The sequence below is a fragment of the Mastigoproctus giganteus genome, chromosome 6 (assembly GCF_048544385.1).
Source record: "Mastigoproctus giganteus isolate SK-2022 chromosome 6, ASM4854438v1, whole genome shotgun sequence".
In the NCBI taxonomy this organism is placed as follows: Eukaryota; Metazoa; Arthropoda; class Arachnida; order Uropygi; family Thelyphonidae; genus Mastigoproctus; species Mastigoproctus giganteus.
In genome coordinates, this window is record NC_143580.1 from 169,532,111 (window position 1) to 169,550,778 (window position 18,668).

Below are 18,668 nucleotides of genomic sequence, written 5' to 3' on the forward strand. Positions count from 1 at the left end.
CAACCGAAAGAGCAAGCTGGCTTTAGGACAGGATTCTCAACTATGGATCACCTTCACGGAATATCACAGCTAATGGAGAAAGCAAATGAATATAAAACACACCATTATGCCTGGTATTTGTGGATTATGAAATGGCATTTGACTCCATACAGCATAAGGGCACTGGAAAGACAAGGCATACATGGGCCTAACGTAGCCCAGTGGTCAGGAGCTAGAGTGCATAGCACGCGTTCCTTGAGTGCACCGGGGTTCAAGCCCGTGACTACTAAATACGATAAATATTTGTATTGACGAGTTATTGTAAACTCTACTGACTTGGTTGTCGTGCCGGAGTATAAACAGAAAATTTATTTATTTTATACCCCACATATTATGTTGTTGGTATGAAAGTTTCACGACACAAGGGCAACTGTGGCCAATATGTGTCTGTCAGCGTCATTACGTTCATTTTAATGATTTAGGATGGATATATCAGAGTGTATTTATTATTCCTAGACGTTTAATATATATAAAGAGCTCACTTAGGTTTGCTTTGTCACCAAGTACATGAGACAGGGTTAGAGGAGCTTGCAATTTTGCTAATGATTGGAAGGATGTGGTACAAACAGCTGAATAGGTTGGACAATCAATCAGGATGTGCCTTACTTTAAGTTGTATCTGACAGACAGAGCAGAGCGGGGGATCTTCTCTTAAAAGTAAATGTTTGTGAGTGAGGAAGGTATGCCCAATGCTTGTTAATATAACTTCCTCCTGTCTATTCGAGCTAGAACGCCACGAACATAGATCTTTTTTTATTCTGCGAAGTTTATTGCACGATTGATCCCTCCAAAGTTGTTTCCAGATGGAAGTATATTTGGTACGAAATACATCCCTATAATCTGTAAATGGTACAAACTGAAAGTTATCTTGTATATTAAGATCTGGATTTTTTGCGGCTTGGTCTGCATGATTATTTTCTGGGATTCCAGCATGGCTGGGAATCCAACAGATAGACACTTGTTTTCTTACTTTATGCAAAACTCCGAGTTGTTTTTTGATATGCTGAATCAAGGAATTTGAGGAATATTTGCTGTTCTGTAAAGCTGCTACTGCAATAAGGGAGTCAGTATAGATTAGAGCAGGTAGAAGTTGATGCTTGGTAATATCATCCAGTGATAGTTTAATAGCATATAATTCTGCTATGAAAATACTGAAAACATGAGGCAAGGAGACAGATATAATATATTCCGGTAAAACTACTGCGGCACCTACTGAGTTGTTCGATTTTGAACCGTCCGTGTAAATCTGATGACTGTTTCTATTTTCAAAACTGTGCAGTACATGAAGCTTCTGTATAACGATTGGAGAGATCTCTTTTTTATTCCTGTTTGTAAGATGTGATACGGACAAAGGCACAGTCAGAATCCAAGGAGGTTCTGAGTTTATATCTACTGCAGAAATGCGCTGGAAATGTATTTCCCAAAATTGAACTAAGTGTCTGAGACGCAGTCCTACTGGCTTATTTTCATTTGACTTGGAATCATAATTCCTTGTCCATGGTGGATCATGAATAATGGACCAATTTGGATGTGATGGCTGACTGTATATTTTTGCCGCATACATGCACAGTAGATAATCTCGTCAAAGGTGCAGCGGGAGTTCCGATGCATCTGCATACAGGCTGTAAATTGGTGAAGTTCTAAATGCTCCTAGAGCCATGCGGAGAGCATTATGGTGAATGGCATCTAGGCGACGTAAGATGTTCCTTCTTGCTGAAGCATATATAGGAGATCCATAATCCAAACGAGATCTAATCAAAGTTTTATATAATAGTAATAATGTGGATGGACCTGTCGGCTCCCCAGGCCATTGAAGATACTGTGCGCAAAATATTAAGTTTTAAGAGGCAACTAGTTCGAAGTCTTAGTATATGTTCATGAAAGTTTAGTTTTTCTATCTAATGTTAAGCCCAAGAAGGAGAAAGTTTGAACAACAGGTAGAGCAATTTTATTTAAGTATAAGACCGGTTCAGGATGAAGACCACGCATTTTACAGAAGTGTATAACAGCTGATTTTTTCTCAGATATTCTATATCCATTATTTTTAGTCCATACTTCTATTTTGTTTAGGGATAATTGGAGCTGTCGTTCTATTGTGTTCATGCTTTGTGATTGAAATGAAATGGAAAGATCATCTACATACATATAGATTTCCAATGATGGTAGTATAACTTTGTGATATTGTTCACACGCAGTGCAAACAGGGTTGCACTTAATACTGAGCCCTGGGGAACCCCTTCCTGTTGTATATATATTGTAGATAAATAGCCTTTATATCATACCTGAAATGTTCTGTCAGCAAGGAATTTTTTTATAAATTGTGGAAGTTGTCCTCTGTATCCTAATTGAAATAGATCTCGTAGAATTCCGAATCTCCATGTTGTGTCAAAAGCTTTTTCAAGATCTAGATTTACCATCACCATATGCTGCTTTCTTATAAATGAGTTTCTAATATTTGTTTCCACTTTGACATGTAGATCAAGTGTCGATCTATTTTTTTCTAAATCCAAATTGGTGGGGTGATAAAACATTATCTTTTTCCAGCAACCATGTAAGTCTATTATACACCATTCATTCAAGGATTTTCCTTAAGCAGCTGGTCAGTGAAATCGGGCGATAATTATATGTATAGGAAGGATCTTTTATGGGTTTGGGAAATGCGAGGACAATTGCATGCCGCCATATGGATGGATACAGGTTGTTCAGAAAAATTCTATTATATAGAGCTAGTAGGATTTCCAGACAATCAGAGTTTAGGTGTTGGATCATAGTATAATAAATGCCATTGAGAAGTGGTGCGCTATTAGGCAATTTTTTATTGGTTGTAAGTAATTCCTCTTTTAGAAATGGTAGATTATAGGGATGAGATGTCTTGGTAGAGAAATTCAACTTACTCCGTTCAGCTTGCTCTTTATATTTTTGAAAGTCAGTGTTATAGCTTGTAACTGCTGATATGGAAGTGAAAGAGTCAGCCAGAATTTCTGATATCTGCTCTGTTGCAAAAACGTCCTGCCCTTTCCAATGAAAGATTGGAGATTGTGTGCTTGGATATCTTCCACTTAAAATCCAAATTTTTTTCCACACCAAACCAGTACTCGAGTTCCTAGTAAGTGTGGAAGCAAACACAATCCAAGAATTTTTCTTTAATTTTTTCTGAATTCTCCTCGCTTCAGCTTTGGCTTTTTTATATGTAATCAAATTGAGGGAAGTTGGATATTTTCGGAGCCTATTCCATGCACGATTTTGTTTCGTTTTCGCTGTTGCACATTCTGCATTCCACCAAGAGTTGTACCGTGTCTGCCTTGCCTTACTTATTTGAAGTATTGTAGCTTTGGAAGCTTCTAATAGTTGATCGTTGATATATAAGACAGCATCATCTATTGGCAGGGATTCTATTAATTGCTTATCCAGTTTGATTAATTGCATATATTTACTCCAATTAGCTTTTTTAAAATTCCATACTGTTCTGGTTCCTTCTGTAAGAGTCGATTGTGTCTGTATGGAACATACTATCAGAAAATGATCACTGTTGTAAGAATCATTTAACACGAACCATTCTATACTAGGATAAATTGATGGAGAACATATTGTTAAGTCTATTGCAGAGGTGATACCTGTACCCAAACTGATATAAGTGTGAGATCCGGTATTCAGTAAATTCAGTTGTTGATCCTCTATGAAAGTTTCGATTATATCACCTCTACTGTCTGTGTGAGCAGATCCCCACAAATGATGATGGGCATTCGTATCTCCCATAAGGCAATAGGGAGGTTGAAGCTGCATAGTAAGATCGTTTAATTCCGATCTGGAGAGAGGGGGATATTTAGTGGAAGATAAATGGACGAGATTGTGATAGAAATTCCGATGGCTATTCTTACTGCTACTTGGTCTCTATAGTCTTCTGAACTAAGAAAGGGGATAATTTCCCAATGGGTTGTGATGATAACGAATGTATCACCAAAAAAAAAAGGAACAGTAGGCTGAGAGCTGTTTATTTTCATTCTCTTAGCCTGAGACATGTTCAGCTGTAAGTCATCACATTTATTGGAGTTAACTTTCTCCAATCTTGTGTTGTTTTTTTGGTCCATTTTCAACTCCTTTTAGTCCTGGGTGATGTCTTTTCACCCAGGTCCAGCCCCGCCACGGGGAGGCAGGAGTAGTGCCACCAAGTGACCAAGCGAGTAAAATAGAAGTTATTACACAGAAAAATTAAGAAAGGTTATTTTCCTTTCTGAAACTTCTTCCTTATGCTTTAAGAAAGAGAACTCTTATTATATATTTGAATAAAGGAAGAAAAAACGTGTGAACTCAAAGTGAAAAGCTTATCTTGCTAATATAATCACAGTAGAAGTCGCAGGGAAGATCTTGGCCTCGAGATTCGCTTGGCACCCGAGGCCCCCACATATGATTTTGAAGAGAGTGCTACCTCCTTTATTAGACTAGACAAAGACAGGAGGAAATTTAAAATAGAGGAGTTCGACAAGGAGACACATATCTCCGAAGCTGTTTACTGCTGCTCTTGAGGAGCTTTCGAAAGATTAGACTGGTCGCAGAAAGGAGTCAATATGAACGGAGAGTACCTAAACCATTTACAATTTGCAGATGACATTGTGGTCATAAGCCACGATCCCAAAGAATTAGAGGAAAATCTTAATCAGTTATGCATAGTTAGTAAGGATTTTGGACTAAAGATGAATATGGCTAAAACAAAAGTAATGATGAAAAAGTTGTTGTTGTTATTTGGTTTTTAGGAGCATTAGCAACTAAGGCCATATTGCTCCGGGATATGCAGTGGTCATTCCCTGACCTTTCCGCATCCTCCGTATTTGGTAGTGACGGGCTCGAACCCCAGTCTAATCAAGAAGCATGTGCTATGCACTGCTGCTCCTTCCCACCCGGCTACGGGTGGGAAGGAGCAGCAGTGCATTTTGCAAATTGCAGCAGAGCAAATTGCAGTGTTTAGAGACTGGGCACCTGTGAGGTGGTCTGATTGAGGTGTATAAGGGCTTGAATGGGTTGAGCAAGCTCAATGCTGATGCGATTCTTCCTCTTGCTCAGATTACGAACCTGAAGGGGCATAAATTTAAATTGAAGAAAGACAGTTGTAGAATAGATGTGTGGAATGCCTTTTGCAGGCGGGTAGTTGACTGCTGGAACAAACTTCCATCTGTCGCTCTGGACGTTGATAGCTTAAATAAATTCAAGGAGGAACTGGACAAACTTTTAGGGGGAATAGATGTGTAAAATGGTTTTTTTCTGGCTAATGCTACATAAGCTTGCTTTCTTGCATCACATGCCTCTACTGCTACCTAAAACAATTAATGATTTGTGTGCCTAGCACACAATCTAGGAAGGTTTCAAAAAATTTTCTGCAAATGAATGGCTAGTTTTGCAATGATTTAACCACAGTTTCTTATTACGAGCATGCAAGTAAACATGTTTTTAATAATGCAGCAGGACTAACTAGAGTAAAAAGAAAGTAGTTATAATTAAACTGCCATCACTTTGGATGATTATGGAAGGAAAATGATTAATTGCACAGAGATAAAATTTGGAATGAATATCATCCTTAAAAAAAATGAAAGGCACTTGGGTGGTGGGGGGGGAACAGATCCAAAAAAGAAGACTTGATGAAACTCATACTGCACATGGCAATATATAAATCAGATAATGCTAATGGTGCCTGTGAACTCTGACAAACTGAAATCTGTACACCTCTTAATACAGATCCATTTTTTGTTGTCACGCAGAAAGCACCACAACCTTTTGTCAAATTATTTATAGTAATTAACAGAGGTCATACGACAAGGAGAAATTATTTTACAATGAAATAATTTCTTTTATAGCTAGTACTCTATATTCTAAAATTACTTTTATTTTATTTTATTCAATTATAGAGCAGTAGCTATTAAAAATCATTCTAGGGACTTTTTCTGTTAAAAAAAATAAATTGTGCGTGAATGTAAAAAATAACCTTGAATCAATAATATAATAAAAAAAGAATAAAAGAAGAAAGTATGAAAAGACAGTAAGACAAGACAAGCATTAAAATATATAAATTTTTAATTTATATATTTCCATAACAGACAGATGGATGGACGGACAGACAGGACAGAGAGAGAGAGAGAGAGAGAGAGAGAGATTATCCGAGGTGAACAGGACTGTCCAAAATAATAGAAATCCAGCTTTTTCAATAGGTGCTTTGGATTCACTTATTATTGTACATATTCATCATTACATAAGTGAAATAAAAATGTTATGTACAAAGTAATTTAAAAAGTTTTTAATAAGCAATAACAAGTATAATTCAGCCAAAATGTATAAACTATACATTATACAGTAGTAGGTAGGAACTAAATTATGTAGGCAAGCTACATAATTTAATAAGCCTGTTTAGTTCCAAATGCATAAATTGATAAGATTACTGTTTTTTTTTTTTTTTTTAATTATATGCAAAGTGTTATATGCTGGTTGTTAGACATCCCCCAAAAAATTTTTCAGCATCTTTAAGATGCTCATCCTATATTATAAATTTAAGTGCATTTGTAATTAATCAAGATATCTGAATGTCAGAACCAGAGAGAGCTAGTGCATAACATTTACATTTGCTGGATGAACCTTTGACAAAAAAACAACAAACCTGTTTACGACCATTTTAGTAATTAACATTTATCAATTAAAATTCTAATTGGGCGTGGGGGAACATGACTCATCAGTCCACAGCCAGTTGGATAAACAATTCCAATACTAGCACTACTGATTAAGCTGAAATCTTTCACTTCTAGATTAGCTGTGCTTTCTTTTAACTTCTAAAATGCTTTATTATTATTTATTTATTTTTGCTTTGGCCAGGTATGTGTGTGTGTGTGTAAAAACACTTGCAAAAATAAAAAAACATCAACACAAATCAAAGGCCAAAAATGATTAATTAATGATATAATAAGAAACATTAAAACTGAAAGATAACTCTTAAACACTAAGTACACATGTTTAAAATTAGGGTCTATACAAAAATGAAGTAAAAAGATACTGCTTGTATAGTGTGGTGCACAAAATGTTAAGAAGAATTATTAAGAATTATTTCTTAAGAAGCTCATTTATTTATCAATTGTGATGCCCTGTTGTTGTTATTTGGTTTTTAGGAGCATCAGCAACTAAGGCCATATTGCTCTGGGGATATGCAGTGATCATTCCCTGACCTTTCCGCATCCTCCGTATTTGGTGGTCACAGGCTCGAACCCCGGTCTAATCAAGAAGCGTGTGCTATGCACTGCTGCTCCTACCCACCTGGCTATGGAGGCGCCGTGATGCCCTGAAAATTGTATTTTAAAAGCTAAACATTCAGTGCAGGAACACAAAATAAAGTTAACTGTTCTATCATCTGATGATGATTACACTTGACAATCTGCTCCACTGTTCAAGCACTTCGTTCTGTCATCTTACATTTTCAGCTAGTAGCAACTGTTCATGAATGTTTTCCAGGCTTTTTGCATTCATTAAAAACTTGCATAACACTGATCTTTGAACACTTAACAAGTGCAGTTATCCTCTCTACTGAAACACCTACTAAATGCCTACCAAAATTCATACTTCTTTGGAAGTCTGTGAGCTCCTGCTCATTCTGCATTGGCAGTGAACTAATTTGGTGAAAAGCTAAGTCATAAGGCTTTATAACACTTTTCTGCATTTACACAACCTCTTTGAACAGATCCTTGCTTAAAGCTCCATGATCCTGATAAAACAGCTACACAGTGCATGTGTATATCAGTTCCCATGGTAAAAGGAAAAAAAAAAAAAAAAAAAAAAAACACATATCACATTCACTTTTCTTTGGGGCCAGAGCCGCTTTGTATCTGAAAGACAGTGAGCTTTCCTTGTGCTCATTATGATCAAGCTACAGTATTAAATTAAATGGAGTTAATTCTTTTGTAATAAAAAAAAAAAAAGCTGTTTACCCTCACACAAAATATTTAGTCTTTCATTTTGTTTATTATTTCCATGAAGTACCACACAATTACCATACTCAGTACAAAATGAAAGACTGCTATTAAAATATACTGTTTCTGAATACTTCCTTATTTTGTCGATAGAGCCATAAGCTTATATCTGTGATCATTATAATTGAATTCAACACTATATCATTATCTAGAAATGAAAGAAGTTGCATTTCTACTTTGTTAATATAAAATAAAAAACATACAATAAACTGCATACTTACCACAGACTGCAGATGTTTCACTTAAGGGTCCAAGTTCAATTATCTGTGCAATATGTGGGAGATGTGGAACATAAACAAATGGAAAAGCAGGAGTCGGAATTTTCATTTCTGAGAAGGTATGTGACATATTAAATTTTTTGTTTTGGACAAAATTAATATTTTTTGTATCTTCCTCTTCTGAAGACGTATCAAGCTCAAAATGGAAAATATCAATGCCTCTTTTTTTGCCCATTACTGTTGTATAACAATGATCATGATAAGGCTGTTCAAAAGTGCCAATTTGTTCTTCAGTTATTTCCCTTGTTGGAGGTGTTTCAGATAAGACATCAGATGATAATTTACAATTATTAGCAAGAAGCTTATGAGTACTTTGATTATTTTTTCTGCATAAAACAGTTGAAAATCTTTTCTCCTTGACTTTTTCTACATACTTTAGGCCAGATTTCGAATTATTGTTAGTTTTACCAGTACTATTATTATTATTATTACCATTATTATTATTATTTATTTTAATATCCACAAATTTTGCACTTTTTCTTGAAAGAATTAAGGTATCAGGTCCCAAAGCTGCTGGAATGTCATGAAAAATAGAAAAATCATTAATGTTTCCAATTTTTTCTTTGGCATTTGCTAACTTTGATCTAGTTACAATTACTGAGCGAATGGAATTAATTTCCAGAGATTTATGAACTTCAGTTCTAGTTCTATTTAACCCATTTCTTTCTCTTTTGTTAAACTCTGTTTTGTCAACCTTTATTCCTTGTACACCTTTGTAAAGAAGACCATTACAGTTAGAGGAAACACTTTTAAATTTTGTCCTCTTTTGTAACACCTTACATTTCTTAGAAATTTCTGGGTGTGGAAGAGTAGATTCCTGATCCGTCTCCCTTGTACATGAATCAGACATTCTCGAAGGATGTAATTGAGGACACAAAGAAATCTTGTTTTTACCTGGTAAGACATCTCTTTTAACAAACACTTGACTTATTTTAGATCTTGTTTTCTTCAGAGTTCTATTATTAATAGTATTTGTTTTAAATGGCTCATGTATCATTGGATTTTTTATATGTTTCTGCAGAACAGAATACTGCTTACAAGCCCGCTTCTTTTTTTTCCCATTCCTTTCTGCTGTAAGAATAAAATTTTTAACAATAAATATATTAAAATACATTAACAAATAAAAAAAATTAAGTATCTTTATAATATAATTCAAGTTCAACAACTCCAAATGAACACTGGATTCTTTGGATCATCAGGAAAAGAAAGTACTAGCCTCCCACAGGAGACTGTAATTCTGGAAAATTCCATTATCAGAAAACAAGGGAATATGTTTTGCATCAAGAATGGACAGAAAAGAATCAGATATGTCTACAGGGATGCAAGTTAATGACAACACAAAACAATTATCTTTTATGGGCACAAAATTTTTGAGAAAAAGTCAGTCAGAAATCAATAATATCTCAACAATGTACAACAGCATCCATTCAATCAGCACTGCCTACACCTACTGATAGGAGGGACTATGTTTAGAGATGAAATAACACACCTAAATAGAAGAGATGCAAGAACAGAGACATAACTAAAGTATGGCAAATGTGGCCCTGGCTATAGATGGCAAATGCAGTTAAAGAAAACCCTCAGAATAACTGAATTCATAATTCATTTAAAAAATATGACAGTTTCTGTTATCCAATTAATTAGTATAAAAACTACATACCTTTAATAATTATTGTATTATTTCATATTTTCATTATAATGTTTTCTTCAAAAAAATACACTGAATAAAATAATATGCAATTGGAAGAGTGATGCAAAATAGAATTGTTCAAGAAATAAAACATGCTAAATTATTTTCTCTATAAATTAGCTCTCAAGATTTAGCTGTTTTAAACCAACTCTGTATATGTGTAAAAGTGTTATGGGGAATTTCAATTTGTCCCTACTGACTGAGGCAATTGGCAGAGAAACACAACATAGCAGCTGTGCAATTTTCAAATCTATCATTTATAACAGTTTGTCATATAAAGTACTAGGGTCAAGAATATTCTGAATCTGATCATCACACACAATTCTGATAGCATTATAGGGTGGATGGGAGAGGGCAAACAAGGACCCTTAGCCTACAACAGCCATAAGCTGATGTGTAATTACCATAAAAAAAGAGTTAGGATGGCAAAGACTGATTATGAGGAATTGCTAGAGCAAAGAATGAAGAGAAGAAATTTTCACGTATGTGAATACAAAGAAAAGAACAAATCAGATCAGAACCAGGCATAATGGTTGCAGGAAAGTCTTAAATAATCCAGCTAATGTGAACTGAATGACTATTTCACACTGAATGAATGTTGTAGGCTAAGGACCCTTAGCCTACAACAGCCATAAGCTGATGTGTAATTACCATAAAAAGAGTTAGGATGGCAAAGACTGATTATGAGGAATTGCTAGAGCAAAGAATGAAGAGACAAGAAATTTTCACGTATGTGAATACAAAGAAAAGAAAAGAACAAATCAGATCAGAACCAGACATAATGGTTGCAGGAAAGTCTTAAATAATCCAGCTAATGCGAACTGAATGACTATTTCACACTGATCTTTACAGAAGAAAAGATCCGTGTGAAAGATCAGGACTTTTTTTGTCATAATAAGGGCAAAATATTTTGAATTTGGTATTAATATTGAATTAAGTATTATTAGCATTAGTAGAATCATATGATGCAAGGAAGCAAGCTTATACAGCATTAGCCAAAGACAAAAAAAAAAAAAACACTTTTACCATTTCATCCATCCATTCACTCCAAATGTTATCTAGTTCTGCCTTGAATTTATTTAAGTTGTTGCCCTCCACTAAAACATGCAGAAGTTTGTTCCAACTATCAACAGCAAGCTGGTTAAAGGCAAATTTCCATACATCTATTCTACAATTGTCTTTCCTTAATTTGAATTTATGTCCCCCTCAAGTGAGTAATCTGAGCAAGAGGAAGAATCGCATCAGCATTGAGCTTGTTCAAACCATTCAAGGCCTTATACACCTCACTTAGATCACCTTGCAGGTGCCTAGTCTCCAGAAGCTGCAATTTGCAGAATTTAAGTCTTTCTTGGTAACAGCAACCCTTTGTTTCACTCACCAATCTCGTTGCCCTTCTCTGTACTCCTCCAGCAGCTTTACATCTTTCCTAAAATGAGGCCACCAGACCTGTACATAGTACTCAAGGCTTGGCTGACCAATGCCTTATACAAATGGATAATCACCTCCTTTTCCCTACTAGCAAAATTCCTGTACATAATTAACAATATCCCATGAGCTACTCTTGCAGCCTGTCTGCACTAGTCAGAAAACTTCATATACGACTGCATAATTACTCCCAGGTCTTTTTCATTCTCCACTACCCTTAGTGTAGTATCACACAGCTGGTATGTTACTCTGGGGTTACTGCTACCCATATGCAGTACTTTACATTTGTCAATGTTAAACTTCATTGCCACTTCTCAGCCCATCTGCCCAACTTTTCTAGATCCTGTTGCAATAGCACACTGCTATTACTGTTATTAACAATCCTGCCAACCTTCGTATTGTCTGCAAACTTAGACATTAACCCTAATATACATTCATTAACATCATTGATAAGTCTGGGGCATGATTTCCATTTAAATATGATGTCATTAATTAACAGTGAAAATTAATAAGGTTAATAAATTTATATTTAGATTCTACGATTTCTAAATTAAAATTTTGCCTAACACTGCTTTTTTTTTTCAATTGGGGAAAGTTGTTTCCCACTCTGATTTAGTCTGAAAACATCATCAGTGTTCTTCTGAAATGAACATAAACTGATGTTATTTGATGAAAAATAAATATTGAAGCGAGGGGAGATACAAACACAAACAGCCTTTGCTTTACAATCAAATGCATATAGTGAAGAGCAAACATTGCATGCAGTCATTGTGTTTGTTTTTTTTTTTTTTTTTCCATTACATAAAATCAGTTTATGCTCATTTTAGAAGATTTTTAGACTAAACTGAATGCTGAGAACAGCTTTCCTACTGAGAAAAAGGCAGTTGATTAGGCAAAATTTTAATTTTCAAAGTAACAGATAATATTTGTTCTAATTTTAAGATAAAATTCAAAAATTTCAACCCAAATATGACAAGAAACATCAAGATAATAAATAACTCCTAAACCTAAAAATAAGCAAAATAGATTGCCAGTGCCTTTTAATTGAAACACCCTGCATATTTTTTTCAGTTTGATAATATGTCTGCCAGTCGTATTTTCAATCAAAAATACTTTCTCTAAAAAGCATATACAGATTAGTCAAATCAACATGCATGTATAAATAAACTTCAACATCTGTAGATGTCGAAGTTTATTTATACATGCATATTTACAGGTTTATTTACTCGTGCCCACTTTATTAGGCATGCCTACTATATAATAATAAAGTACTCAATTACTTCCACAATTGTGGCAAACAGATGGTTGTCTGGATCTCTACTGCAAAGTGTGGTTTCCACCTCATTCCACGGGGGTACTGAAATACAGCACAATGCGGCTTACAGTTGCTAATGCGCCTAAAACTCTAAAACAACACAAAAAAAAAACACCTTAAAACCCTTAATGAACAATACCCCGTAAGTCAAAAAATACAATAAGTATATGATTTTTACATTTCATCGATATTGTCTTGCCCTTAGGGATGACTGAGTTTTCCATCAAGATGGCTGAGCATCTGTTTCCTAGTCATAGCTATACCTATTATTCTTCACTACTAATTATGGAAGAAACAAGGTGTGGGTCAGAAGCAACACAACAATGAAGATCTAGCAAAAGTGGGAATTTTCCATTGTCTGTCACATGGGTACGAACTCTTTTAAAAAAGGGTGAGTAATCAGTGAAAATGCCATGCACACACTTAGGTTTGGTTTGGTTGTTTGGGTTTTAATGGCACATCAGCAATTAGGGCTATAATGCGCCAATGCAGACACTTAGTGGAAACATTCCTAAATCTTGGTATGTCCCATAAGAAACTAGTAGTTTTATAACATATGGAAGTGCAGGTTGGTTGAAGGCAAATTTCCACACCTCTTTTGCAACCATTCTTTTTAAACTTATATCTACCTGTGTGCATGTGTGTGTGTGTGACCCAAGAAAGAGTAGACACATCTAATCAGCACTTAGCTTTCTCCATCCATTCAAATTTTATTAGTTTCCTTACACAATTTGCAAAACTGAAGCCTTTCTTGGTAAAACTATTCTATTGTTCCCCTCACTAATTTCACTGCTCTTCTCTGCACCCATTCAAACAGTGCTATATCCTTAAAAGGAAGGTGTGGATCTGTTTACATACACATCATTAGCATGACTAGTGAAAATTCACCAAAAACTTATTCTTGTGTCATCATTGTAACAATCATGATCACCACATCCAATGCTGTCAGAATCTACATTGTAATCTACATCTCAAATAATTTAGTCCCAAGGATGTCAAAAACTAGCATAGGAGTCTAGGACAAACACCCTAACTGATTCCATCTTTCTCCTCCAATTCCTCTTTTCTGTAACTCATGAAAATAGTCCAGAACACTACTCAATGTACAAGACCTGGGTAGCTGACTCACCCCAACCCCTCTTCACTGCTACAATTTAGTTTATAACCTGCACTTTCAATAGTAAACTTTAACAGTTATAGTAATCATGGCATGTGATGCAAGAAAGCAAGCGTATGAGCATCAGCAAAAAAAAAAAAAAAAAAAAATTCACACAACCATTCCCTCTAAATGGTTTGTCCAGTTCCTCCTTAAATTTATTTAACCTATCAACTTCCACAATGACAGATGGAAGTTTGTATCAGCAATGAACCACCCACTGGCTAAAGGTAAATTTCCGCACATCTATTCTACAGCTGTCTTTCCTCAATTTGAATTTATGCCCCCTTAGGTTCGTAATCTGGACAAGTGGAAGAAGCCCATCAGAATTCAGCGTGCTCAACCCATTCAGTATTTATCAATGATATTGATGAAGGTATATCACGGTTAATGTTTAAGTTTGCAGATGATATGAAGGTGGGCAGAGTTGTTAATGACAGTAATGATAGTACGCTACTGCAGCAGGATCTGGAAAAGTTGATCAGATGGGCTGAGAGGTGGCAACTGAAGTTTAACATTGACAAATGTAAAGTACTGTATACAGGTAGCAGTAACCCTGGAGTAACGTATCAACTGGGTGATACTACACTCAGGCTAGTGGAGAATGAAAAGGACCTGGGGGTAATTATGCAGTCAGATATGAAGTTTTCTGAGCAGTGCAGACAGGCTGCAAGAGTAGCTCATGGTGTCTTGTCAATGATATACAGGAATTTTCCTAGCAGGGATAAGGGGGTGATTGTCCCCTTGTATAAGGCAATGGTCAGGCCACACCTTGAGTACTGTATACAGGCCTGGAGGCCTCATTTAAGAAAAGATGTAGAGCTGCTGGAACAAGTACAGAGAAGGGCAATGAGATTGTTGAGTGGAACAAAGGGTTGCTGTTACCAAGAAAGGCTTAAGTTCTGCAAATTGCTGCGTCTGGTGACTAGACACCTGCGAGATAATCTAATTGAGGCCAATTAGATCACCTCATCCTCGTGTATAAGGCCTTGATTGGTTTGAGCAAGCTCAATGCTGATGGGATTCTTCCTATTGCTCCGATTACTTACCTGAGGGGGCATAAATTCAAATTGAAGAAAGACAATTGTAGAATAGATGTGTGTAAATTCGCCTTTAGCCAGTGGGTAGTTGATAGTTGGAACAAACTTCCATCTATTGTAGTGGAGGTCAACAACTTAAATAGGTTCGAGACCGAACTAGACAAACACTTGGAGCAAATGGATGGGTGAAATGGGTTTTTTTTTTTTTTTTTTTTTTTGGCTGATGCTATATAAGCTTGCTTTCTTGCATCATATGCCTCTACTAATGCTAATATACTTTAATCAGATATCTTTGCAGATAACTAGTTTTCGGATGCCGATAACCATTTTGCAGAACTTTAGTCTTATTTTTGATAAGAGAATCCTTTTCTGCCTATGACTAATCTTTTGTGAAATGGGAATGCATTTACACCTCTTCAAATGGATCTATATCCTTCCTAAAATGAGGCTTCCAAAGCTATATGCAGTGACCAAGACCAAGCCCAACCATTGCTTTAGACAGCAGTAAAACCACCTTGTGGAAAAATTCCTGTATATCATTGACAAAACCCCTGAGCTATCCTATAGCCTGTCTACAATGGTCAGAGAACTTCATGTCTGGCAGCACGGTGACCCAAGGTCTTTTTCTTTCTACATTACTCTCAGTGATACCAAACAGTTTGGTATGTTATTCTGGAATTATTGTTACCCCATATGCATTAACTTGCATTTGTCAATATTAAACTTGCCACTTTGGCCCATCTGCTTAATGTTTTTTAACCACCCTGCCAACCTTTATCTGCATACTAAGAAATTAAGACTCATAAATTCATCAATATCATGAACAAATATTAAAACAATAATAGGCCCAACACTGAACTCTGGAAGATTCCACTAATAACATCAGTTCAAGTAGAGCAGTGCCAGAAGATAACCATCATATATTTTCCCACTTAATCAACCATTTCTCCATATCAGTAGCTTGCCCATATTGCTTGTTCCTACAGCAGTCTTTTTAATTGGTACAGTATAAAAATTATCTGAAATCTAAGTATATGTCATAATTAGTTTTGCATACATTTTCTTCAATACTGTATGATGGTGTCCAATCAGATTGGTCAGACAAGCTCTCCCCTCAGAAATTCATGTTTTGACTGATGTGTAACTACATTTCTACCTTGGCAGTCCTGCATTGCTTCTTTAATCAGTGACTCCATTATTTTCCTTGCAATGAAAGACAAGTAACAGGTCTTTAATTACTCATATCATCCTTTGATTCCCCTTTGTGAAATGGGAATGCATTTAATTCTCCAGTCCATAGGATTTCTCTTAAATTCAAAGATGCTCTCATGATTATGGTTAAAGGTTTTCTCACCTCTTTTGTTACCTTTCTTAATATAATTTGAAAGGTTCATCCACTCCAAGTATCTTTTTTATGTTTAGCTTCAACCAATTTCTCTTCCACTTCCCTTTCAGTTATCATAATATCATTTAGCTTCCTAACAATTTGATATGTTTCTGGCATTCTCATCTCTGCAAAATTCCTTATATATTATTGTCGATGCAAATTATCTATTTAGCTTGTCAGCAATTTGAGCAGGATCATCAACAGTTATACCATTCACATTTAGCACACCAATAAGATTCAACCTTTTCTTTTTACTAGTGGTCTTTGCTACTTTGATTTGCATTCTTTGCTGGGGACTTTTCTAATCTGCCTTAGATTGCCTAACCTCCTTTGTAACGATTGCAGACTAGCTTATTCTTTTGTAGGCTTCTGTATCATCTGATAATTTATATCCATCTCACGTATTTTTCATATCTGCCACCAGTCTCTTAAGTTCATTTGACATCCATTTAGGTGTAAGCTCATAACAGTATCTCTCAATTGTTTTAAAAAGCCTAACATCTTCTACAAATACCTCCTTGAATGCTTCCCATTTAGAATTTATTTAGAATGTCAGTTGGTCCCCTTTAATTTAAAAAGACCTGAGACCCCTGCAGTCACATTTATGAAAGTCCTTTCCCTTGCCCTGGACAGTTGTTAGATCTTTAAATTCCCCATCAGTAGTACACTGTGATCACTGCCAACTAGTAGCTCTTTTATCCACAGATTCTTTATGCATGGAGAGTTACTACTACTATACTACTACTACTTAGCCACATGGTGCAAGGAAGCCTGAGGCTTATGCTGCACCAACCAAAAAAAAAAAATACCCGAGTTACCCTGAGAGAGAGAGAGAGAGAGAGAGAGAGAGAAGTAGAAGGGAATCACCAAGAAAGAGAAGAATAATGATATCTAGCTCAGGACCTGTTGATAATCATATCTAAAGTACTGCTTTGTCTCATTGCTTCTCTAAATGGTGTAGAAAGTAGTTATCCAATAAATCCACAATAGTTTTGCTATTGTGTGAGTGACCAACCAGCCAACAGTATCTGGAAAGCCAAAATCTCTAATATAAGATTTACTAGCCCACTATTCTGTACAATTTTTCTTTACACTCATCACAGTAATAATGCCTATAACACTCAGATTCTCATTTTTATTTTCCCCATGCTTTTGTCACACCAAATTGACTCAAAATTGGAATGGCCACCTTCTTCAATTGGGTGTGCACTGCCTTATAATCTATATGCTTCTTAACTAAGAGCATAAGTCCTCTCCCCCACCCTCCTGCCCTATATCTGCACTCACTGTACTCTCCATATTCAAATTCTGCATCCCTTATGTCTGAGAAGAACCATGTTTGCATTCAATAACCTAGATGGTACTTCAAATTCATCAAATTTGTTTTGATGAAAAAACTCCTAGCATTAGTGTTACATGGAAAGATAGGTACGATGAGAAGATGCACCTGTTTTTACTCTTTGTAACCCTGACGCAACCCATGTATTTGCTTGTTCCATGAGGATCCCTCCCTCAGCAGACCTTGCAATCCCCGACACCTTGCTTTCTAGGCTGCTTCATGTCTGAATAGAATGAAAGGACTGACACTACAGAAAATCAACCAATATTTCACCGATAAAAATAACATTTGGTGTACAGAAATAGAAATCAGCACAATATGTGGCAGAGAACTGAGGCTGCATCAGCAATTACTTTTAGAACAAAAGTGACATAAAAAGGGGGGGGGGGGTTGAGCATTGAATAAAATAATAATATTTAAATATTTATATTCAAGATATAAGAATTCATATTCACATTAAAAATGGATCAGACAAGGTTGAATTGAATCTGATAGTTGGATATGAGAAATTTTACTTTTTTTTGTAAACCGATAGCCAGTTTTCTTTCCAGCCACTTATTGTGGGCAATAGAGGATGACTGACTTCAGTCTTCTCAACCAGTGCTAGTTTTCTCCAAGGTTAAGTTCTTTCTTCCACTCTTTTCCTCTTGTATACCCTCTTCTACTAAGTGGAAATTCTATACACAATTTTGCTGATGATAGCACACTACACCCACTGTCTACTTTCAGAAACCTTGTCCAATACAAATAGCTACAACTTCTCTAATACCTGCAACCAATTTGTTAAATTGCTAATCTCCAGATAAATCTCAAATGGAGCAAAGAAAACTTTTAGTTTCGACTCCTCTAAAACTACTAGCTTGAAAGAAATGCCAGCTTGGTCAGAAAACTGCTAGCTTGGGGTGAACACACAGATCAATAGATTAACAATAACTACAGGCAGAAGTGAAAGTGATTCTTGCACTGGTTTTATTGGAACAAGCGGCAGCCTGGAAAGCAAGGT

The 18,668-nt window shown here is 35.8% G+C and overlaps 1 protein-coding gene across 1 annotated transcript in view; it reads right to left on the reverse strand.

The window, feature by feature from the left end:
- The window catches only part of LOC150084741 (uncharacterized), a gene marked incomplete at its 5' end in the record, with an annotated part of 120,705 nt that overhangs the window by 54,181 nt on the left and 47,856 nt on the right, over positions 1-18,668 (reverse strand). The window contains 2 exons of the mRNA XM_090376343.1: positions 8,257-8,364; positions 8,788-9,384. Coding sequence (XP_090232469.1) covers positions 8,257-8,364; positions 8,788-9,384 — 705 coding nt within the window. The remainder of the gene's footprint in view (positions 1-8,256; positions 8,365-8,787; positions 9,385-18,668) is intronic.